Consider the following 26,487-nt stretch of genomic DNA (forward strand, 5'->3'; position numbering starts at 1 on the left):
GTCATGACACTCGAAATTAGTCCTCCTAGATGCTCTCATGTTGTGAAATTTGAGCAATAAAAGCTCCCTTAAATCATGGTAGGAGATGATGAGTGGCGCGGGTAGGTTATTGAACCATTTATATGCTATTCCCTCAAGGAGGGGAGGGAATTCAGCGCATTTGGTTTCATCGGCCCACCTTTGATTGCGCGCGACACCTTCGTATTTCTGCAGAAGTCATCATAATCGAAAAGTCTGTCATAGTACCCTAACGTAAGCGGTATTACAGGTAAGGTAGGGGCAATGTAGTTAAGTATGTGAGACGCAAACTTTTCAGAAGTGGGCGTGGTCTCAAAGTTTGGCTTAACACTTACTCACTTCATGCACGCAAAAAAGTTCCTAATCATGTGATCTGCCTTCCCTGATTGTTCAAATTCTTTGGCCATATCATCTGGTGCAACCTTCATTAGTGAATAAATCAAGTTAGCTTGGTTTTGGGCGCGCTCTTCAAGTGTTTGGGTGCTTGGCACAGAATTCGACACTGCGTTGAGAGGCGTCTGTTAAGAGACATAAATTGTTGGGGTTGGGCGCGGTTCTATTGGCGGTACCATCTAATACAACCCCGAGCTCAGCTGAGTGCTTTGAATGTTTAACTCTTGCGTGTCAAAGCCCATTTTTTGCAAGGCTTCTATAACGCTGGTAGGCGTGGTTGGTGTGCGCGATTCGATACTTGAAAACTCAGTGGTAGTACCATACGCAGATGACCCAGAGGCGTTGATGTAGATGGGAATGGTTCCCACATATGTGGTGTTCGCTGCCCACAGTATTGGTTGCGTAATCTCAGGAGTTTTGAAACCTTGTACCGGAGTCTCTGGTGAAGGAGGGAGGGTAGTTCTTGTTGGCAGTGCACTGGTTCCACTACTCACCTGTTTACTCGCTGGCTTAGACACTCGTTATGATTGCGGTCGTGCCAAAACTGCTTTTGAAACCTTCGATTGACTCGTCATCTCCTCGCGCTATGCTTCGAATCACCTAGGACTGAAACACACACAAAAAGAAACATTTGAAGGTAAAGAACTTTAAGGAAAAAATATTTAAAAAAAAACATTTTAACTTAGAGTCCCACGGATGGTGCCATTTGATCAAGCATAAAATGGTCCTAGGGGTTCCGTTCATGCGATATCAACAATAAAGGAGGATTTAAGGGTTCTTTGTGTTTAACTCTCCGGTCTGGAGTACCGTGAGTAACCCTCATACGAGATGATGATCTCGAAAAGGGTGGTTAAACATGACCCACCATCATTCGGGTTAGCCGGAATTGATGGCTCGAGGGCAGTGTTAGGATTTATGTTGTATGAACGTTACCTGAAACCACAATGTATATGGAAGAGCTATTCTGGTCGCGCAGGTTAGCTATGGTATCGAATGTGGCTAAGAATGATTTATTGGTGCCATGGAATATAATTCCGAAGTTGTGTTTTTTGTGGCTCAAGCTGCATCTATATATACAGGTGACCTTTTGTCCCGTAGGGGACAAAAGGACATGATGGTGCCACGTTGTATTGTCTTTGTCCTTTTATTCCAAAAACTTGTACAAGTACTGTCATTATTTTAGTGTTGTCCCCTTTATACCCTACTATCCTTGTCTGGTCGTCCTGCGATGTCATGTAATAACCCGCATTTTTTCGTTAATTTATTTTAACCCCCGTCTTTTTCTTTATATAATATCTTTCGTTATCTATATTTGTATCGTCTGTTTATCTATTTTAAAGTCCGTTATTTAATAATAACACCTCTCGTTCACTCTAACGTATTTAAATTAACTCTTTCGGTTAATTCACGCACCCGATTTTAAACTGGAGGGACTAAACTTGCCAAGGAACCAAACTAGTTGACTAGGTCAACTAGTCAAGCACCCTCCCCACCACTCATTCATTTTCACCTCCCATCTCCATTTTGATACTTTCATTTTTGCTCTCAACTCACACAATCAAAGATTCATCATCTAAATTCAACCTAGCAAGCTTACATAAAAACAAATTGCATATTTGAAATCCTTGCATCTTCCTCTACAACATGATACCAATTTCATCTCTTTTGGGTAACTTTTCTAAAACACTAGATTTCTTGTTCTTGATGTTCTTGACTAATAAATGTGTTAGTTAGTGTCTATGGCTCAAGTCTTATATGAAAATGTAATTTGTATGCTCGATCTTGTTATTTTGGTGTAACTAGCATGAACACTTGAAATGGGTTTATTAAATTCTTGATTTGAGTAATTGAAATGTTGTTAGATGTTAATGACTTTGTGTTTAATGTGTTACTTGCATCATTAGCTTCGTTTTGGTATGTTGGATGACATGAAAACCTCACATTAACATGATTATTGATTTTATGATTCTTGGTTAGGGTTTGATAGATTTGATATGAACATTTGAGGTCTTAAACGATAATTAGCGTTGTTGGTAAATGTTTAGTTGTATTGTATGCATAATTACCTACGAAACGGCGTATTATATGTATGTGTTAAGTTCCCCAATCACCATTTGCAATTATGAGCTTGAAATGTTAAATAATGATCATTTAACGAGGATTTATTTGTCGTAAATGTTAGATTTGGTTGATGAAATGTGTTTAGTTGTATTCCTCGTTAAATTACCTTTCCAACGATATAAGATAAATGTTTTGAGTGTTTACGGTTCATTAGTTGTGTTAAAATGAAGTTTGATTCGTGCATTAAGTGTTCAAAACTGCCCAGATTGCTGATCTAACACCCTGAGCACCGCTCAAGGCCCCTGGAGCGCCGCTCAAGGCCCCCATATGCCTATTTGAGCACCACTTGGAGCTCAGCTCCGATTCCTGATGACCAAACTCACTTTGTGATTTCACGTTTTCACCCCCGCTTACTCGTAACTCTGATTAACATGAAACTTGGCCAACATGTTTATATATGATTACTAATTGAAGGAAAATTGTTGGATACCCGACCAGACCCGTTGACTTTGACTTTGATTTTGACTTTGACCAAGTTTGACTTTTAGTCAAACTTGACCAAACACTTATACAATCGTTCTAACGTGCTTTTATACCTATATCTTGCATGAAACTTGACAACTTGATTCACATGCTATATTAATCGAGTCGTAACGAGCCATAGGACTAATCGAACACATTTCGCCCGACCTTATGTCGTAACCGGTAATTGATACAACTTATTTGTTTAGGTTAAGGCTAAGCAACTTTCATTTGCACAATGTTTAATTTTAAATACTTTGGCGTGCAACTACGGTGAGATCATAGTCCCACTTTTACTCTTTTATACTTATACTTGGGATGAGAAAACATAAACGTTTCGTTTTACAAAGTGAACACAAGTACGAAAACAAACATTCTACGTGCGAGTTAGAACAAAAATCGTCAAGTCCAATTATCATTAGTTACACTTGTAGGGTGTAAGAGAGAAATTATGTTGTGTGGCCATAGGGGTTTGACGAAGCCTCATTCGGACGGTTCGCTACCGTTAGCGGATGAAACGTATTTTCGTGTATAGTGTAGGTTCTAACACTATGATGCACATATACCATTCAGTATAGCCTTGATAATTGGGTGCTCGTGATACCAACAACATCTTTGGAATGCAAACGATTTGGATAATCAACTTATATTAAATCTTGTGGTTCAATACAACTTACTTACTAAACCTATGATTTCACCAACATTTTTCTTTGACAGTTTTCTATATGTTGCTCAGGTTCATACTTGGCTACTTGATACATGCTTCCGCACACTTTGATTACTTGCTTTGTGTCAAGCATACATGCATACGCTAGTGATAGCACCTTTGGATTCAAACTTAATGTTTAAATGCATACGCTATTGATAGCATTCGTGATTTTTTAACTTATATTATGTCGCAAGTTATTTCAATTATACTTATTAACTTTTGTAAACTTATACTTGTTGTCCAACCGTTTGGTTTACTTAAAACTTTTCAAGTCATGCACGTTTCAAATGAATGCGACATAATTTTGGTCAAACGCGTCTCATTTAGGGACTATGACCCCGTAACGGGACCGAAGTTGACGGCGCCATCAATGGCAATTTTTTTGGGTCATCACATGTCAGGATCGTATCGTCCTGCCACAGGTGTCCTCTCTTCTTTAATGTCGCCATGGCCCATTTTTAGCCTAGTGTTATGCCATAAACATGGCGCCATGTTTAAACTATGCGGCCAATGTTGCGAGCGTTTTATTAAGGCATAATTAAATGGCTCGTAAGCAAGCGCATAGACACGGTCTTGCACGATTATAAAAGGCGATGCACATCGTTTTGATATTGCGCAATAGATGTGCAACTATGCGCATCATTAAAACTCATTTACATATGTACAGTTGATATTTGTAAATAGATGAAGCTTTAATGATTATTTAAAAATCTTTATTCTTTTAAGTGCATAATTGATTCAATTTTGAAAGTCAAGAAACCCACTCACTGGAGTATAAATTATGAAGAAAAAAATTTAATAAAAAAATTTATAAGAATATATAATTTATAAATTAAACATTAAAGATATAAGAATTTAGATATTTAAAATATATAATTATAAGAATTATTTTGTGTCGGTGATCCCTCATTTTTAGTGAAAAAGAGTAAAAAGAAGAATTTACCCTCAAATGCAAGGCACGTGTTGAGGGTTAACGGATCTTTTGACGAAATTTAGATGGAGGTATGCTGATTGCAAGTCCTTGAAAAATAAAAGATTCTAAACTCGAAAAAATTCGAAGGACACCGTTAACAATATGGGTATAATACAAGGATCAACGGAGAGATAATAAATAAAGAAACAATCAAACATAAAAATAAATCAGTCCACTACAAGGATACTTTCACCTCCACTGTTCAGACTACTTATCGCCACAATGAGAATGAGAATACCCCTTTTCATCATCTTCATCTTAATCGTCTCTTTATCTTCAGAATCTTGTCATCTCCCTCATGATCTTATGCGAAATAATAATAATAATCTGGGTAAACAGCAACAACAACAACAAAAGTACACTTATGAGATACGATATTTTGAACAAACTCTGGATCATTTTAGTTTTCATAATCTCCCACGTTTTAAACAATGTTATCTCATCAACACTGATCACTGGGTGGGCCCAGATAGCCCTATCTTTCTTTACTGTGGCAACGAAGGCGACATCGTTTAATGACCCGTCCTAATCTATCTAGACGAATACATTACATTTGGTTACATCGTGAGGTACTTGACCTCTATATGATACATTTTACAAACATTGCATTCGTTTTTAAAAGACAAACTTTCATTACATCGAAAGTTGACGGCATGCATACCATTTCATAATATATCCAACTATAATTGACTTAGTAATAATCTTGATGAACTCGATGACTCGAATGCAACGTCTTTTGAAATATGTCATGAATGACTCCAAGTAATATCTCTAATATGAGTAAATGCACAGCGAAAGATTTCTTTCATACCTGAGAATAAACATGCTTTCAAGTGTCAACCAAAAGGTTGGTGAGTTCATTAGTTTATCATAATCATTCATTTTTATCATTTTAATAGACCATAAGATTTTGGATGTTTTATTGTACACGTAACCCGAGTACAAAATAGTACGCATAACCTGCGAATTAAAAATCATTCATATGGTGAACGCTTGATAACCGATTTAACTTTAATGCATAGAATATCCCCAAACAAAACCTCTTGTCTGTATAATAATAATAATCTCGAAGTACTAAAGCATCCGTACCCCGGATGGGACTTGTCGAGGTCCATAGATCTATCTTTAGGATTCGCGTCAATTAGGGGCCATACCCGTTTCCTAATTATTAGGTTACCAAGCTAAAAAGGGCTGATATTCGATTTCGATAATCCAACCATAGAATGTAGTTTCGATCACTTGTGTCTATTTCGTAAAACATTCATAAAAACAGCGCATGTATTCTCAGTCCCAAAAATATATATAAAAAGGGAGTAATGAAACTCACGATACAATATTCTGTAGTAAAAATATTCCTACGACGATACTGAACAATGGAGGGTTGGCCTTGGATTCACGAACCTATATCATTCATATATATATATATATATATATATATATATTAAAACATATACTTTAAATCGATCAAATATATATATTATTATTAGTGATATAATTTTTATATCAATAACTTGTATATTTCATTATTTGATCATTTTATATATTTTAGTAAATAAGATATTAATATAGTTTAATTACATGTATTAAATATATTTTTATATAAATATCATCTGTTTGTTAAAACAGTATTTATAATAACACTAAAATAATATTAGTATTGGTAAAAATAATAATAACATTAATACTTAATATTATTAATAAAGATAGTAATGTTAATAATTCTATTAGTGATAATAATGGTGATAATAATAATAATAATAATAATTGTAAAAATATTAATTTTACTGTTAATGATAGTTATGCTAATGATTTTAATAATTTTAATGATAACAATAATAATAGTAATAACTACAATATCTATAATAACAACCTTTTCACTAATATTAGTAATAATAATATTAACAATAATAATAATACTTATATTAATAATAATAATGATAATAATTAGTAGTCATTAATTAATATTAATAATAACTTGTAACAATAACATAACATAATTGATAATAATAACAACAACATTCATAATAATAATAATAATAATAATAATAATAATAATAATAATAATAATAATAATAATAATAATAATAATAATAATAATAATAATAATAATAATAATAAGAATAATAATGATAATAATAATAATAATAATAATAAAAATAATAAAAAATAATAAAAAATAATAATAATAATAATAATAATAATAATAATAATAATAATAATAATAATAATAATAATAATAATAATGAAAATGAAAATGAAAATGAAAATATAAAAGTGTATACCCTTTTTAAAAGCTTTTCTAAAAAGAATTGCCCACGACGGGGCTCGAACCCAAGACCTCTCGCTCACCCGCAAACGCCCTTAACCATTCCACTACTCCTTCTTTTCTAATTTATATTACAGTTTAATTATATTTATCTTATTTCTGTTTTCCTACTTCTTCTTCACAACATGTAATCGACCATAGTCCATCACCAACTCAATATAGTGAATTCAAAGTCTTAAATAGAATATGAAATCGAAACTTAACTAATTGGGATGTCGTGGTTAGTAGATAAATAAAGAAACGAAAAAAAAAACAGAAACAGACAGTTCGTTGAAAAAAAATTTAAGAACATAAAAACTGATTTTGAATTTTAGATCGTTTTAGCTTATAATCATAATATGAAATACACTCTAAATCATTCCAAGAAGCTATCTAAATCCTCAATTTGATCAGAAACATTCGAATGAATTCAAATTTCATGATGAACGAATTGTTTGACTTTTTAAATTTAAACTTTGACTCACGAATTCGTATTCGATACAACGAATTGGCTTTTGAAATTTTATAGATAGTTTAAAGAAGAGATTCCTAACATGACTGCATTTACACATTTTGAAAATTATTTCGAAATCGTGCTTTGCCTAAAAAAACTTACGCATTTTGAAATTATTTCCTAACACATTTTGAAAATTATTCCTAAAAAAACTTACGCGTACAGAGTATAATGAACTTTTTATAAAAAAATTTGGTTAATTTAACAAAATTAAACCATTTGTGTCAGTTGTATTAATTAGTTAATGATAGAAATTGTAATCATTTACTTATCACTGAAATGGTTCGATTATATAATAACGCAAGGGTCGACAAAAAAGATTCGATCAGGGATAAATAAAATTAAAAAATATAAAAGCAGTTTATAAATTTAATTGATTTGTACGAACGATTTTGATGTTTAATAAATTCTGAGATATAAGACAAAATCAGATACATGATTGATAACGATTTAGAATTGATTCAATCCCTAAATTTGCGGATTAGTTATAAATAGATATTAATAAAAACGAATTTTATAAATTTTAAATAATAATAATTATAATTATATTAATAATAATAATAAAAATAATACTGATTTCCTAATATAAATATATGTTTATAACTGCATATATATATATATATATATATATATATATATATATATATATATATATATATATATATATATATTACATAAATCTGTATATATCTATCTCTATATATGTATATCTCTTATATTTATATTGTTTTTATAGATTATAATTAATATTATTAATAAATATAACTATAATAATAATAATCTTAATATTATATATAATAATAATATTATTATTGATAATAATATATCTATAATATTTTTTTAATAATATTAATAATTATAATAATAATATTAATTATAATAATACTAATATTATTAATGATAATAATTTTAGTATAATATTTTTAATTATAACAATTTATATTTATCACACTTCATATCTATATATTATATATTGATAATTATTAATTAATAATACAGGTTTTAATATTAATGAAAGTAGTCATAGTATTGTTAGTATAATATTCTCTCATCATAGAAATAATTTAAACATATAGTATTTATAATTTATATATATATATATATTTTCCAATATCCATATGATAATAATTATTACAGAAAATCATATATATATATTCATATATTTATTTTAATAATAAATTTCTTATCTTGTATTTTATTTTACATATTTAATTATAATGATCAATTATCTTTTATTATTTTCAATACATACATTTATATATATATATATATATATATATATATATATATATATATATATATATATATATATATATATATACACAACAATTGTTAGTGAATCGTCGGGAATGGTCAAAAGGGCAAATTGTGACACCCCGCTAAAATCGTCATTGACGCGGATGTTAACTCTGGTCCCAGTGCTCGGCTTGACTTCTATGTAATAGCAGAGTTCTACAGCGGAAGAAAAATATCTAAGTACCTGAGACAATACATGCTTAAAGTGTCAACCAAAATGGTTGAGTGAACAACATAGGTTTAACAATTATAATAAGTTTTTAGACCACAAGATTTAATTATAAAGTTTAATCAGTTCGGTAGTAGTGCTGGTGTATATGATATCGATACTAACCATAAGTTACCCTAAACACATCACGTTCGTGTCGTGCATCATTATTATGTATCCATGGACCAACGATCATCCGGATAGAGACGTCACCCTCAATAGCGCTATTCACAATAACTAAGCTTGCCTTTATACGTAGCAATTAACGATATCATGGTAGGGATTTAGCATGAATCAAAGAATGTTAGCAAACAGTTTGAACTAATCAAAGTAAAGTTTGAGTACTTGCATCTAAGCGTAAAACAGTTTGAAAGCAAGCATGTGTCTCACCCCAAAGTTAAAATAAGTAATAGAAACAGTTAAAAAGTGGGGCTATGAAGTTCACGTTAATAGCAGATAGATATTTCACGCAAGTTATATGATCGGAGTGTTGAACACGGAGATCTCAACCTAGAGATATTATGTTCGATTAGTTAATGTCTAATAGACATAAAGTTTGTTTATTAATATAGCAAACTATATTAACAGTGACCGTTCTCGAGAAAAGTTATATTCATATGAGTGATAATATACTTAGTGTTATTAAGTGTTACTATATAATTAGGTGTATAGGTTATACTAATAATAGTATTATTATTTACTTTAATCAACTATTATGTATCTTATCATAATATGTTACGTGTATAATTATATCTATGTGATACATACATATATATTCTTTATTTATTATTATACATGTATGGTTCATAACTATATGATATATATATATATATATATATATATATATATATATATATATATATATATATATATATTAGGTGTAGGTGTTACATATACATAAGTGTAAAATGATACGTATATATATACATAACTACTTATCATCTTTTGTAATTCTTATAATATATAGATGATACTTATATACATTCACACATACATAAACGTACATATACATGCATATATACACATACATATACACTTATGTATATATTTGCATATACACACACACGTATACATACAGTGTATACATGTACATACATACGTATACATGCATTCATTCACATACACCATGATCATAATTACTTTACTAATCCATAATCATAACCTTTTATCATAAACTTAACCTAGCAACATTAATCATACAATATTCGTCAACCCTAATCTTTAATAATCAAACTTTAATCAAATCTTCTAACTCTTTACTTATATATACATAATCATAATTCATAATCTAACTCATGATCATACTCTTCGTCTATTATTATTAAATAGCTTATTAACTTAACACATTAAACCATAAACTTCTTATTCATATTCATAACCTAAATCTTTTAATCACAATCTTTATTTATTCCAATAATCATATCTAAACCCTAATCATAATAATCATAATCACTATCTATATCATACTCATTCAACCAACCCTAACCATGCTCTTTAACTAGTTCATATTTTTTTTTATTATCATCACCATTATCTTTTTTTACTAACAATAATAATCTTATAACTATTATCATTATCTAGCTTACATAAAATCATAAGCTTTAACTTATCAAATTAGTTTTATGAGCATCATAACTTAATAACTTTAATCTTATATTTATTTAACTAACTTATTAACATTAATCATAATCTTTCATTACATCCTTTAACCTTAATCATATCTTTTAATACCATCAACTTATTCATAATACTTCATAATAATACTTAACCAAAAGGCTTTTATCTTAACCAACATCATATTCTTTTAATCTATATCATGACCACAATCTTCCTCTTCAACTATTATTTTTAACTTGTTTCACGATCAAACCTAATTCATTATCATTATTCATGGTTAAATCATACTCATACTCACTGTTGTAAACGGCGTCCGTTGCATCCGTTGCGACGCCCGTTGCGGCATTTTGGTGACTAAACCATTTCGACTCCGTCCCGTTTTCTTATAAGCCGGTCAACGGTCAAAAGTCAGGTCAAATGCAGGAAAAATTGGGTCAACGTCAGTCAAAAGTCATAAATTCTTTTAAAATCGGTCATAAGTCGGTCAAATCAATCAAAATTGACTTAATTTGGTATTCCATTTTGTATTATATTAACACTAATAGCAATTATAGGTACAAACTTGTCAACGAAGGTTTTTTAGTTCTAAAATATGTGTAATATATATATATATATATATATATATATATATATATATATATATATATATATATATATATATATATATATATATATATAAGTCAACATTAGTCAACATCCGTTTCGACCCCGTCTCGGCCCCGTTTTTTCCGTTGCGACGTTTTGAGGTCGCTACCGTTTCGGCCCCGTCTCGCGTCTTTTTCCACCTTGCTCATACTTATTAATCAAAATCTTTTATACTTTATTTATCATGCCTATTCTTATTAAATCCTAACACAATCTCTTTATTCAACCTTTATCAATTATTTATAACCTTATTCATATTAACTAGTTTATTAATCAACTTTATAATACTTAACTTAAAACTTAATAACAATTTAAGAGATTAAAGTAGGATTGAACTAGGGTTTGAGGACTACCTTATAGGAGGTTAAAATCAAGGGAAGATGATGATTATGAAAACTGAAACAGCAATAGACTACCAGCTAGCAATCACGACCCAAAACAAAGTCTTTTGGGTCTATTTTGATTCGCAGAAACAGCAGGAAGATCCAAGCAACAATCACGACTTTAAAGGAAGGGTTTCTTGGACTGTTTTGAAGGTCACGAATTCCAGCAGAAGCAGCAGCAATAATATCCAGAAAAACACAGCAACAATGATCAAATATTGGGTCTTCTTGATCACGATAGATACAGCACATGCTGCAGCAACATGGGTCTGTTTGTTCACGTTTACAGCAAAGAACAAGCAGAAAAGAACACATAGCAACTAAGTTGATTCTTGGGCTATTTAATGGCGAATCAGAAGCTAAATAACATCAGGAAAATAGTAGCAACAAGGCTGTTTAGGCTGTTGTTTACGTGGCAAAACACAGCTGCAAATAGCAGCAGGAATGGTGATTAAAGTCGACCGAAAACAGTAGCAGGGATGTCGAATTAGTGAAGGGTTGTTGTGTCGACTTGCAGGCTATTTGGAGGGTTGCTTGTAAGTCGATGAAGGTGGTTTTTGTGGGTGCATAATTGTCGACTAGAAAGCACAAGAGAGAGGGAAAATTGCTGAGCAGATGTCGACTAGAACAACTGGGAATAGGAGGGATTTTTTTTGGCGTGAATTTGTGATGCAACAATTGGAAACACTTATGCCTTTTATAGTTGTGATCAAGTATTTAGATGAGATTAGGATGGGATAGTTTGAGGGTAATTAGGATTCTAAACTTAGGATTAAACTAGGATTGAATTTGCTAAATAATCAAGTTTAGTTTCCTACTTCTTTTATACAAAACCGACCCATATACATATTATCTATATTTATTTTTATTTTTTTCAAAATTTTAGTATTTAATTATATATATTATATATTTTTATTATTTAGGGTACATTTATATAAAATACATTTTATTAATTTATTAGTCCCTAACCTTTATAAATTTTAACTAGGTTCTAATTAGTTTTTAAATTTTATAAATGTCACCACTTAGTATTATTACATTTAATTTAGTATTAGGGTTATGATTAATATTAAATATTAAATGGTATTATGGTTTATCATTTAATGCATAGGGTTATGTTTAGGGTTTTGAATAACATTAGGTTTTTAGTAATCATTACTCGAATAACAACCCTAATAGTATACCGAATAAGACAATGAAACCTTAAGGGCAAATTTGAAAATTTCAAAATGGAAAAATGAGGGTTGTTATAGTATCTCCCCGTTAATTTAAACTTCGTCCCGAAGTTTTGGTTGAGCAAAGATGAGGATAATTTCATCTCATTTGGGCTTCACGTTCCCAGGTATACTCGGGGCCCCTACGTGAATTCCAACGGATTTTAACAATAGGAACTGTTGTCCTGTTTTAAGCGTTTGATCTCACAATCTATAACTTCTAAAGGTTCTTCTATGAAGTGCATTTTATTAGCAATGCGGTGGTAATTCAAAGGGATAACATGAGTGTCATCTGACTAGATTTCCTTAAAATGGATTGTGATATTTTAGTCGTACGCCATTGGGGCAGACAATCAGAGAGAAGTACTTGGAGATCACATCCATGTAGTTTGATGCATGACTTGTGTTTGATATGGTTAGTGTTTAGATTTTAATTTCGTAAGATTAACCATAGGCATGATGCCTATGATTTTCAAGGAAGGCGAAACGAGATGCCAGCCGAGGGGTCATTAATCTGGCTTATATGCAAAGCAAGCCATGATTACTAAGATGCCCTCAAAATGGTCTTGTGGAAAAAATTTTGTCCAATATATTACAATACATGTGAACTTATTCTTGGAAGAAATTGTGGAGGCACACTGTCGAATGTAACTTTATGATTATGATTTCCTTTAGGTCGAAACAGAGGTCGAACCCTTATCTAGGATAATCATCTAGTTGCAACCAACGAGGAGAGATATTTGGAGTAAACAAATAAATGTCATATACATTTAAGGTATCTCCTTTAAAGAAGATAGCGAGGATTATAGATTCTCATTACTAAAAGGAAACCGTATGGGAGGTGTGATCTCTGATCGAGTTAGACGTTCTCGCTCAGATGGCGAGTCGATCTATCATTCACTTATGTGTTTAAGTACGGATGAGAATCAATGTGAATCATTGGCTATAAAAATTATTTCCAACAGGCGAGGAAATCTACGAAAAATACTTTCTTGTGTCAAAAAGATATTAAATCATAGAATTGACATTTTACGAAGTTGCTGTGGTTTAGCCGTGAGATATCAGAAGTAAAATCTTCTCAACGGTCAACCTTACAAAGGAAAAGTTACTGAGAACATAGAGTTTTGAATGATGAACTCAATGGTAAGTTTCGAAGGGCAAGAGGAATTGTGATTACTACGTGGTGTAGTATAATATGAAAAATTTTATATAAACAAGCAATGAAAATTTTTATAGAAGTTCGAGTCATTTAAAGTGACAATGTAGAAAGGAACGAAGTTCTTATTAAAACTAGAGTTATGTACAACATGTACTATTTTAAGTAAAATATCGTTTGAATAAAATAATTGATTTGTAAAAGTGAGAATATAATTTTATATGTACTAGTCAAAAATAAGTAAAGGTAAATTTTTATTTACTTTATTATATATACGATTTATAAAATTTGTACGAATGGCGGTAAATAAATTTATTTGAGAGGATCGCACAATAAAATAGTGTGTGAAAAATTTTGGTAACAAAATTTTCATTTTTCGGAGGTTACGAGTTGGAAACAGATGGGTGATGGAAATTTTGAAAATTTCGAGTTACTTTTAAGCAAAAATGTTGCGAGGTAATGAAATCTATTGTATTTAAATACGGTTGTTGACTACTATTAGGACATATGTTCTTGGAATTCAAAATGTTCATGTTGAAGCTGTTGCTGACAAGTGAGATATGAATGGTAGAGTTTGAGAACGTGATAATGTCTTCGTTTGAATATTCAAATGAAAATCTTGCGAGTAGTTGTCGCCTATCTTAGACGGGTTTCCTAATGGGTTTATGAAAATCTATACTAGGATCGTAATTGCAGATGACACAACAGGAAGCATGCTTAGAAGAAATTTCGGGGGTGTCACTTCATGTCACCTAAGAACATGCATCCTTCCTTCCAATTAAGCTTCAAAGAGATAAGTTGATTAAGAATGCTAAACCTTACAACTTTTATGGCATAGGAGATTTATTAATCTACTCATGGGTATGAGATAGATAGTTTGATCGTAACGATCTCTTCGTATATCTATAAATCAGATGATAATTACACTTCATAACATTGAGATTTTGGAATGAATGGCTTGGAAATTTTTCTTTGATCCACTTTCTATTCCATATGTCATGATATTGGAATTTCTATATGAATTACTATAATATAATCACATCGGCCAAGCGTCATTATATTTCACTAATTCATACTTCCATTCCAAGGTCACTCCATAAGGTCAGGACACGTGATCAAACTTAGATAGTTGACGTGGGAATGTTGAGTCATGAGTGACATCCCTTCGTGTGAGTCAAAGAATACTTTGAATCACAATGGCGAAGTTAGGTCATAGGATATGTTTGGATATGATAACAATCACATATTAGCTGATCCTTCAGAGTCGGGATCATGCAAGATGATAGGGTTTTGGCTTGACATCCTTAAGAAAGGATACATAATGTCAGAAGAGGTAAAAGCATGTAGTAAGATGGTTTGGCAGTATAAAGATTAAGGGAAAGTACTTAAAACTAAGGCAGGAAAGGTTATAGACCTAAAGATTGCTAAGGCACCTAATTAACACATAAGGCACACATAATATGCAATCCTGGTTCTCTATAACAAGCCTTGGCTCTTTTAAATTACATAATGAGATAGGTATGGTGGAATTCTATTGCTGGAATACAAGTAAGTCATGGCTCTTATTCTAAGAGTCAGACGTGTAAGTATAGTTCCTATAGCAAAGTGTTTCTAAAGATTTTGAATGGTATAGGAGTTCTAGGCATAACAAATATAAGTGAACTTAATGCACATAATCTAGAATGTAATGCAAATAATCAATGCAAATGAACAACTCGGTTATAGACTAGACTCACTAATGCATCCTAACTATTCATGTTAGTCACACTAATGTAACCTAGTTCCATATAACCAGAGCTCTGATACCAACTGTGACACCCCACCAAAATCGTCATTGATGCGGATGTTAACTCTGGTCCCAGTGCTCGGCTTCACTTCTAAGTAACAGCAGAGTTCTACAGCGGAAGCAAAATATCTAAGTACCTGAGACAAAACATGCTTAAAGTGTCAACCAAAATGGTTGAGTGAACAACATAGGTTTAACAATTATAATAAGTTTTTAGACCACAAGATTTAATTATAAAGTTTAATCAGTTCGGTAGTAGTGCTGGTGTATATGATATTGATACTAACCATAAGTTACCCTAAACACATCACGTTCGTGTTGTGCATCATTATTATGTATCCATTGACCAACGGTCATCCGGATAGAGACGTCACCCTCAATAGCGCTATTCACAATAACTAAGCTTGCCTTTATACGTAGCAATTAATGATATTGGTAGGGATTTAGCATGAATCAAAAAATGTTAGCAAACAGTTTGAACTAATCAAAGTAAAGTTTGAGTACTTGCGTCTAAGCGTAAAACAGTTTGAAAGCAAGCATGTGTCTCACCCCAAAGTTAAAAAAAGTAATAGAAACAGTTAAAAAGTGGGGCTATGAAGTTCACCTTAATAGCAGATAGATATTCCACGCAAGTTATATGATCGGAGTGTTGAACACGAAGATCTCAACCTAGAGATATTATGTTCGATTAGTTAATGTCTAATAGACATAAAGTTTGTTTATTAATATAGCAAACTATATTAACAGTGACCGTTCTCGAGAAAAGTTATATTCATATGAGTGATAATATACTTAGTGTTATTAAGTGTTACTATATAATTAGGTGTATAGGTTATACTAATAATAGTATTATTATTTACTTTAATCCAACTATTATGTATCTTATCATAATATGTTACATGTATAATAATATCTATGTGATACATACATATATATTCTTTATTTATTATTATACATGTATGTGTTCATAACTATATGATATATATATATATATATATATATATATTAGGTGTAGGTGTTACATATACATAAGTGTAAGATGATACGTATATATATACATAACTACTTATCATCTTTTGTAATTCTTATAATATATAGATGATACTTATACACATTCACACATACACAAACGTACATATACATATATATAAACACATACATATACACTTATGTATATATTTTCATATACACACACACACGTATATATACAGTGTATACATTCACATATGTACGTATGCATGCATGCATGCACGTACACCATGATCATAATTACTTTACTAATCCATAATCATAACCTTTTATCATAAACTTAACCTAGCAACATTAATCATACAATATTCGTCAACCCTAATCTTTAATAATCAAACTTTAATCAAATCTTCTAACTCTTTACTTATATATACATAATCATAATTCATAATCTAACTCATGATCATACTCTTCGTCTATTATTATTAAATAACTTATTAACTTAACACATTAGACCATAAACTTCTTATTCATATTCATAACCTAAATCTTTTAATCACAATCTTTATTTATTCCAATAATCATATCTAAACCCTAATCATAATAATCATAATCACTATCTATATCATACTCATTCAACCAACCCTAACCATGCTCTTTAACTAGTTCATTTTTTTTTATTATCATCACCATTATCTTTTTTTACTAATAATAATAATCTTATAACTATTATCATTATCTAGCTTACATAAAATCATAAGCTTTAACTTATCAAACTAGATTTATGAGCATCATAACTTAATAACTTTAATCTTATATTTATTTACCTAACTTATTAACATTAATCATAATCTTTCATTACATCCTTTAACCTTAATCATATCTTTTAATACCATCAACTTATTCATAATACTTCATAATAATACTTAACCAAAAGGCTTTTATCATAACCAACATCATATTCTTTTAATCTATATCATGACCACAATCTTCCTCTTCAACTATTATTTTTAACTTGTTTCATGATCAAACCTAATTCATTATCATTATTCATGGTTAAATCATACTCATACTTATTAATCAAAATCTTTTATACTTTATTTATCATGCCTATTCTTATTAAATCCTAACACAATCTCTTTATTCAACCTTTATCAATTATTTATAACCTTATTCATATTAACTAATTTATTAATCAACTTTATAATACTTAACTTAAAACTTAATAACAATTTAAGAGATTGAATTAGGATTGAACTAAGGTTTGAGGACTACCTTATAGGAGGTTAAAATCAAGGGAAGATGATGATTATGAAAACTGAAACCGCAACAGACTTCCAGCTAGCAATCATGACCCAAAACAAAGTCTTTTGGGTCTATTTTGATTCGTAGAAATAGCAGGAAGATCCAAGCAACAATCACGACTTCAAAGGAAGGGTTTCTTGGACTGTTTTGAAGGTCACGAACTCTAGCAGAAGCAGCAGCAATAATATCCAGAAAAATGCAGCAACAATGATCAAATATTGGGTCTTCTTGATCACGACAGATAGAGCACAGGCAGCAGCAACATGGGTCTGTTTGTTCACGTTTACAGCAAAGAATAAGCAGAAAAGAACACATAGCAACTAAGTTGACTCTTGGGCTATTTAATAGTGAATCAGAAGCTGAATAACATCAGGAAAATAGCAGCAACAAGGCTGTTTGGGCTGTTGTTTACGTGGCGAAACACAGCTGCAAATAGCAGCAGGAATGGTGATTAAAGTCGACCGAAAACAGTAGCAGGGATGTCGAATTAGTGAAGGGTTGTTGTGTCGACTTGCAGGATGTTTGGAGGGTTGCTTGTGAGTCGATGCAGGTGGTTTTTGTGGGTGCAGAATCTATTGACTAGAAAGCACAAGAGAGAGGGAAAATTGCTGAGCAGATGTCGACTACAACAACTAGGAATGGGAGGGATTTTTTTTTTACGTGAATTTGTGATGCAACAATTGGAAACACTTATGCCTTTTATAGTTGTGATCAAGTATTTAGATGAGATTAGGATGGGATAGTTTGAGGGTAATTAGGATTCTAAACTTAGGATTAAACTAGGATTGAATTTGCTAAATAATCAAGTTTAGTTTCCTACTTCTTTTATACAAAACCGACCCATATACATATTATCTATATTTATTTTTTATTTTTTTAAAATTTTAGTATTTAATTATATATATTATATATTTTTATTATTTAGGGTACATTTATATAAAATACATTTTATTAATTTATTAGTCCCTAACCTTTATAAATTTTAACTAGGTTCTAATTAGTTTTTAAATTTTATAAATGTCACCACTTAGTATTATTACATTTAATTTAGTATTAGGGTTATGATTTAATATTGAATATTAAATGGTATTAGGGTTTAACATTTAATGCATAAGGTTACGTTTAGGGTTTTGAATAATATTAGGGTTTTAGTACTAATTACTTGAATACCAACCCTAACAGTATACCGAATAAGACAATGAAACTTTAAGGGCAAATTTGGAAATTTCAAAATGGAAAAATGAGGGTTGTTATACAAATGTATTCATGTAACTGTTCCAAAGTTTTCGAGATTCAACATTACAGACTTTGCTTATCGTGTCAGAAACATATAAAGATTAAGTTTAAATTTGGTCGGAAATTTTCGGGTCATCACAGTACCTACCCGTTAAAGAAATTTCGTCCCAAAATTTGATCGAGGTTGTCATGGCTAACAATAAAAATGTTTTATGACGATTATGAGTTGGTATCTAGAGTCTTATTACCATAGAGTAATAAGGATAAAATAATTCGATTATTCAAAGAGTACGAATGAAGCTATCACTAAATAGTGAAATGAGTAAATGCAGGTTTGTCTTAACTGGTGACTTAGTCACGATTGATTTCCGGAATTCAAGGGATTTAAAGAAAATTTTCGAAATCTAAAAGATTTGATTCTTCGGTGAATAAGAAAATTAGGATCTCTATAATTAAATACAGTGATCTGCCTCGATTACTCTGTCTGATATTTCCATTATAAATTAAACTTTTTCCGTTCCATTATTTTTACCACTCCTATACTCAATTCCTTAATTCAAAAGATTATGAAAATGCTTAATCCAGTTCTGATCATCGTTCTTATTCTGACTATCGCAACAATCATTCTCCTCTTCCAACTTCCACCGGAGGAATCAGTTTTCTTCTACTTCGCCCTTGGGGTTATAGTGTTTTTAATTCTCTCATGTCTTTATGTTACGATAAACATTGATATCCACGGTTTGTAATTTATGTGTTGTTATCGGGCTTTATATTCTCCCCTATATTTCGAAGCTTCTTGCTTTTGTTTTTTCCCGACTTAAAGTAAAGCGATTAGGATGTCTCGGATTTGTAGATTAAATCTTTGAATTTCGAATGATCATGACTAATGTTCTAAGAAAGAACTGGTAATAGCATGTTCTGACTTTTTAAATTACCAGAGAATTCGGAGAAGAAAGAACTATCAAGAAAATATGTTCTTGATTGGGTATAGATTAGATATAATGCAAGAGTCGTGTAACATGGCACCTGATGACGTTATGGTCTATGAATCATCAAGTTTCATTTAGAAACTCAGCATGACTTACAGTAATATAATCACGTTTATCAGGTGTCATTATATTATACTAATTCATGCTTCAGTCGCCAATACCACTTCAAAAACATTCATATTTTAAATTCGAATTTTTCAGAATTTAGAAACTAAAACAGTTTCCTTTCTGATGTAACACTGATATCGCGGAAAGATAAATAATTTCAGATAAGAATAGTTGTGAAAATATCTTTAGAAATATCGATGATATTTATAATGAAAGATACGATAATATCGTAGAATTTCTAATATCAGAGGATGATGAAGAATATTGTCTGCAGGGATTTAGAGTCAGGAGCAAGGTATTCGTTAATGACTTCAGTAGATACTGAATCATTTGGATTCTTTGAAGGGAAGTTTAGTCTTTGTGATTTATCCACATCCTTCTTCATACTTTCCTCAATCCGTTTTTCAGTTCCAAACCTTCTCTTTTTATGAGCTTTGCCAGCACACTATTCTTTATCATCAAACTTTTTATTGTTAAGGTCGTTTATAGTTTTTGCTGCTTCATCAGCATTTCGAGAACTAGTTCGCAGTTCAGGGTGTTTTTCAAAAACTTCACATTCAAAGTATGTAACTCTAGGAGATAGACGTTATATGTACTCATATAACTGTTGGCGTACACATGCTATGAAATTTCCAGAATACTGATTGCTAATTCCCGATGATTCATATGGAAATTCTTGTTACAAGATGCAGATGAGTAAATGATGGGGTTTTGATGAATAAATATAGTGATTTATCGGGGTTTTGATGAATAAATATAGTGATTTATCGGGGAGATTTAAGTCAAGGAGCAACGAGGTTGCTGGTATGTCTGCTGGTAATATGGTGGAATGTAAAAGGTTCCCCGGTAACGATGATGAAAGGACAATCATATACATCAAGGTTATAATAAGACTAGTACGATTGAAAAGTCGAAGTTGACTTATTGGAGCTGTGACAAAATTTGGCTACCTTGGAGAGGTATTGTAAAGTTATTTTCGGTAATAACAATGCCAAAGGAATTAGCACAGCTATGTGTTAAACGTTTACTCAGTCTCCAAGAGTTTTTCAGATGCAAAACTATACGCATCAATCTTTTCTTCCGTAGATGAAGTGCGGTTAGTTCATCCTCTCGTTTGAGATGTTCTCAAGAATTATGAAAGGTTTTAACGCAGATTGTAATCGTCAAGATACAAATGAGGTTTAAAATGAAATCAAGTGGCAAACTTGAAGAAATGTTTTGTTTCATATGTTATAATCAATATTTTAATTCATTTTAATTGTTCAATTTTAGCAGTCCGCAGTTAATATTCCGCAATTAATAATTCAATAATTCATATATAGTTTAATATACAATATTCGAATTTATTAATACGTATCGTGACCCATTGTATACATGTCTCAGACTCGATCACAACTCAAAGTATATACATTATTTGAGAATTAACCTCAACCCTGTATAGCTAACTCGATCATTACCGCATATAGAGTGTCTATGGTTATTCCAAATAATATATATAGATGCGTCAATATGATATGTCAAAACATTGTATATGTGTCCCGATTTATCCGACGATATTTAAAGTGTGCAAAGTAAATAACATAAATTAAATGACGATAAATAAAATTGCGAAAATTAAAATTGCAATAAATAAATTGCGATAAATAAATGTAATAAGGAATTAACATTTAGCTAGGAACAGTTAGCTAGTATTTTGTTAGCGTGAATTCTTAACAAAATTTCTCATAGTTAATTTTGTCTGTTTCTAACAAATTTTAATTTGTCCAATGTTTTCTTCATTATGCCACTTGTTGGATTCTGATAGGTCAAAATCCAAATATGAAATTGAATGAAAATGATTATTTTGTGGTGAACGGATTCGTATATCTGTGGATGTAAGTAGGATAGTAAATGATTATTGAATCAGATTCGAAAAATGTACAGTATAACTTATTAATGTGAAATTTAAATATTCCTCGGGTATTACCTACCCGTTAAATATTTTCACCATTAACAGTTTGTATAAAAGAACTTTTTATTACAATCCTTATGAAAATATATATACATATATATTTTCTTCAAATATAATCATGGATTTAATGAGTTAATATAATATTAATCTCATTTGATTTACCGTTAGAACAAGAGTATATAATCTCTAAAATATTAGAGATTACATAATCACCATGTCGAACGAAGATAAATGATGTAGAACGTCATGTAGAATGAAGATAATCGATGTAGGACATCATGTAGTATAATGATTATGCTGGAGGTACAGACTGTGAGTGTGAGGCATGATGTGTTGAGGCTTGTGCTGCGGATGTTGTTGTTAGTGGTACTGGTGTTGCCGGTGCTGTTGCTGAAGCTGGAAGGTTTTGCATCACGTTTTCCAAATTGATTACTTGAGCGTGAAGCTCGCTGACTTCTTCCATTATTCCCGGATGATTGATGATCGGAACGAGTGGATGAATGAGATTCAAAATTTGAGATAGTATATAATCATGATGAGATACTCGAGAAATGAGTGTGAAAATGGTGTTTCGGATTGGTTCGCCGGTAAGTGTTTCAGATTCTTCGCCAAGTGGTGAATTTGGTTGGTGAAAAGGATCGCCTTATCCATTGGTTAAGTCGACTACGAACCCATCAGATAATTTGGGGATGGTTGATTGGTTGATTCATTCTGGTGACGCTGCCTCTGGAGCTTAGGTGAACATCCATGTCGAAATAACTGTCGGGTTCCGAAGAACTTGAACTAGTAACGAGTCCTATTTCGTACTTTCGAATAAAGGATTTTCAATATGAAATGATTTTTGGCTATCGGATGGTATTCTAATTAAGTAGAATATCTATATATATAGAACAAAAGATTTTGTAGATTACGGAGGAATTTACGGCATTTGTCAGGCAAATCTACAGTAACAGAAACGCTAGGATATGAATTTTGTCTATACACTATTCATACAATCAATGCAGTAAGATGTGTCTAGACTAGGAATGATAAGCAGGTAATTTCCTAGGGATGATAAGTAGATGATTTTCGACACGAAATGATAAGCAAAACTTTTGACATGCAGACACGGTCGAAGTCCAGACCCACTAATGCATCTAAACAACTATCAGTTAGACACACTAATGCAAGACCTGGTTCGCTAAGACCACTGCTCTGATACCAACTTTAATGACCCGTCTTAATCCATCTGGACGATAAATTACATTTGGTTACATCACGAGGTACTTGACCTCTATATGATACATTTTACCAACATTGCATTCGTTTTTAAAAGACAAACTTTCATTACATCGAAAGTTGACGGCATGCATACCATTTCATAATATATCCAACTATAATTCACTTAGTAATAATCTTGATGAACTCGATGACTAAAATGCAACGTCTTTTGAAATATGTCATGAATGACTCCAAGTAATATCTCTAATATGAGAAAATGCACAGCGGAAGATTTCTTTCATACCTGAGAATAAACATGCTTTCAAGTATCAACCAATAGTTTATTATAATCATTCATTTTTATCATTTTAATAGACCACAAGATTTTGGATGTTTTATTGTACACGTAACCCGAGTACAAAATAGTACGCATAACCTGCGAATTAAAAATCATTCATATGGTTAACGCTTGATAATCGATTTAACTTTAATGTATAGAATATCCCCAAACAGAACCTCTCATCTGTATAATAATTATAATCTCGAAGTACTAAAGCATCCGTACCCCGGATGGAACTTGTCGAGGTCTATAGATCTATCTTTAGGATTCGCGTCAATTAGGGGCTATACCCGTTTCCTAATTATTAGGTTACCAATCTAAAAAGGGGTGATATTCGATTTAGATAATCCAATCATAGAATGTAGTTTCGATCACTTGTGTCTAATTCGTAAAACATTCATAGAAACAACGCATGTATTCTCAGTCCCAAAAATATATATAAAAAGGAGTAATGTAACTCATGTTACAATATTTTGTAGTAAAAATATTCGTACGACGATACTGAACAATGCAGGTTTGGCCTTGGATTCACGAACCTATATCATTTATATATATATATATATATATATATATATATATATATATATATATATATATATATATATATATATATATATATATATATATATATATATATATATATTGTAAAACATATACTTTAAATCGATCAAATATATATATATATTATTATTAGTGATATAATTTTTATATCAATAACTTGTATATTTCATTATTTGATCATGTTATATAATTTAGTAAATAAGATATTAATATAGTTTAATTACATGTATTAAATATATTTTTATATAAATATCATCTGTTTATTAAAATAGTATTTATAATAATACAAAAATAATATTAGTAATGGTAAAAATAATAATAACATTAATACTTAATATTATTAATAAAGATAGTAATGTTAATAATTCTATTAGTGATAATAATGGTGATAATAATAATAATAATAATTGTAAAAATATTAATTTTACTGTTAATGATAGTTATGATAATGATTTTAATAATTTTAATGATAACAATAATAATAGTAATAACAATAATATCTAAAATAACAACCTCTTCACTAATATTAGTAATAATAATATTAACAATAATAATAATACTTATAATAATAATAATAATAATAATAATAATAATAATAATAATAATAATAATAATAATAATAATAATAATAATAATAATAATAATAATAATAATAATAATAATAGTAATGTTGATAACAGTAATTTTTAATAAAAAAGAAAAGCTTAAGAATTATGATAATGAAAATAATACTTTTTATAATAATTTCTAATACCTAATAACAATAACAATATTGTTACTAATTATAATATTAATAATAATAATATTACTTAATAATAATACCGTTATTGGTAATAATATTAGTAATAACAATATTTCTAATAATAACCATACTTGTAATTATACTTATGTTAATTATAATAAATGGTAACAAATACTTATATTAATAATAATAATTATAATAATTAGTAGTCATTAATTAATATTAATAATAACTTTTAACAATAACATAATTGATAATAATAACAACAACATTCATAATAATAATAATAATAATAATAATAATTATAATAATAATAATAATTATAATAATAATAATAATAATAATAATAATAATAATAATAATAATAATAATAATAATAATGAAAATGAAAATATAAAAGTGTATACCCTTTTTAAAAGCTTTTCTAAAAAGAATTGCCCACGACGGGGCTCGAACCCAAGACCTCTCGCTCACCCGGAAACGCCCTTAACCATTCCACTGCTCCTTCTTTTCTAATTTATATTACAGTTTAATTATATTTATCTTATTTCTGTTTTCCTACTTCTTCTTCACAACATGTAATCGACCAGAGTCCATCACCAACTTAATATAGTGAATTTAAAGTCTTAAATAGAATATGAAATCGAAACTTAACTAACTAATTGGGATGTCGTGGTTAGTAGATAAATAAAGAAGAAAAAAAAAACAGAAACAGACAGTTCGCTGAAATTTTTTTTTTAAGAACATAAAAACTGATTTTGAATTTTAGTTCGTTTTAGCTTATAATCATAATATGAAATACACTCTAAATCATTCCTAGAAGCTATCTAAATCCTCAATTTGATCAGAAACATTCGAACAAATTCAAATTTCATAATGAACAAATTGTTTGACTTTTTGAATTTAAACTTTGACTCACGAATTCGTACTCGATACAACAAATTGGCTTTTGAAAGTTTGCAGATAGTTTAAAGAAGAGATTCCTAACATGACTGCATTTACACATTTTGAAAATTATTTCGAAATCGTGCTTTGCCTAAAAAAACTTACGCGTACAGAGTATAATGAGCTTTTTATAAAAAAATTTGGTTAATTTAACAAAATTAAACCATTTGTATCAGTAGTATTGATTAGTTGATGATAGAAGTTGGAATCATTTACTTATCACTGAAATGGGTCGATTATATAATAATGCAAGGGTCGACAGAAAAGATTCAATCAGGGATAAATAAAATAAAAATATATATATATATAAAAGTAGTTTATAAATTTAATTGATTTGTACG

At 30.3% G+C, this 26,487-nt stretch overlaps 1 protein-coding gene across 1 annotated transcript in view; it reads left to right on the plus strand.

Moving 5' to 3' along the window:
* Window positions 1-4,898: 4,898 nt before the first annotated feature.
* The window catches only part of LOC139868475 (uncharacterized), a 66,840-nt gene continuing 45,251 nt past the window's right edge, over window positions 4,899-26,487 (plus strand). The window contains exon 1 of the mRNA XM_071856810.1: window positions 4,899-5,183. Within this exon, the coding sequence (XP_071712911.1) occupies window positions 4,899-5,183 (285 nt within the window). The remainder of the gene's footprint in view (window positions 5,184-26,487) is intronic.

This window comes from Rutidosis leptorrhynchoides, chromosome 9, assembly GCF_046630445.1.
Source record: "Rutidosis leptorrhynchoides isolate AG116_Rl617_1_P2 chromosome 9, CSIRO_AGI_Rlap_v1, whole genome shotgun sequence".
Lineage (NCBI taxonomy): Eukaryota > Viridiplantae > Streptophyta > Magnoliopsida > Asterales > Asteraceae > Rutidosis > Rutidosis leptorrhynchoides.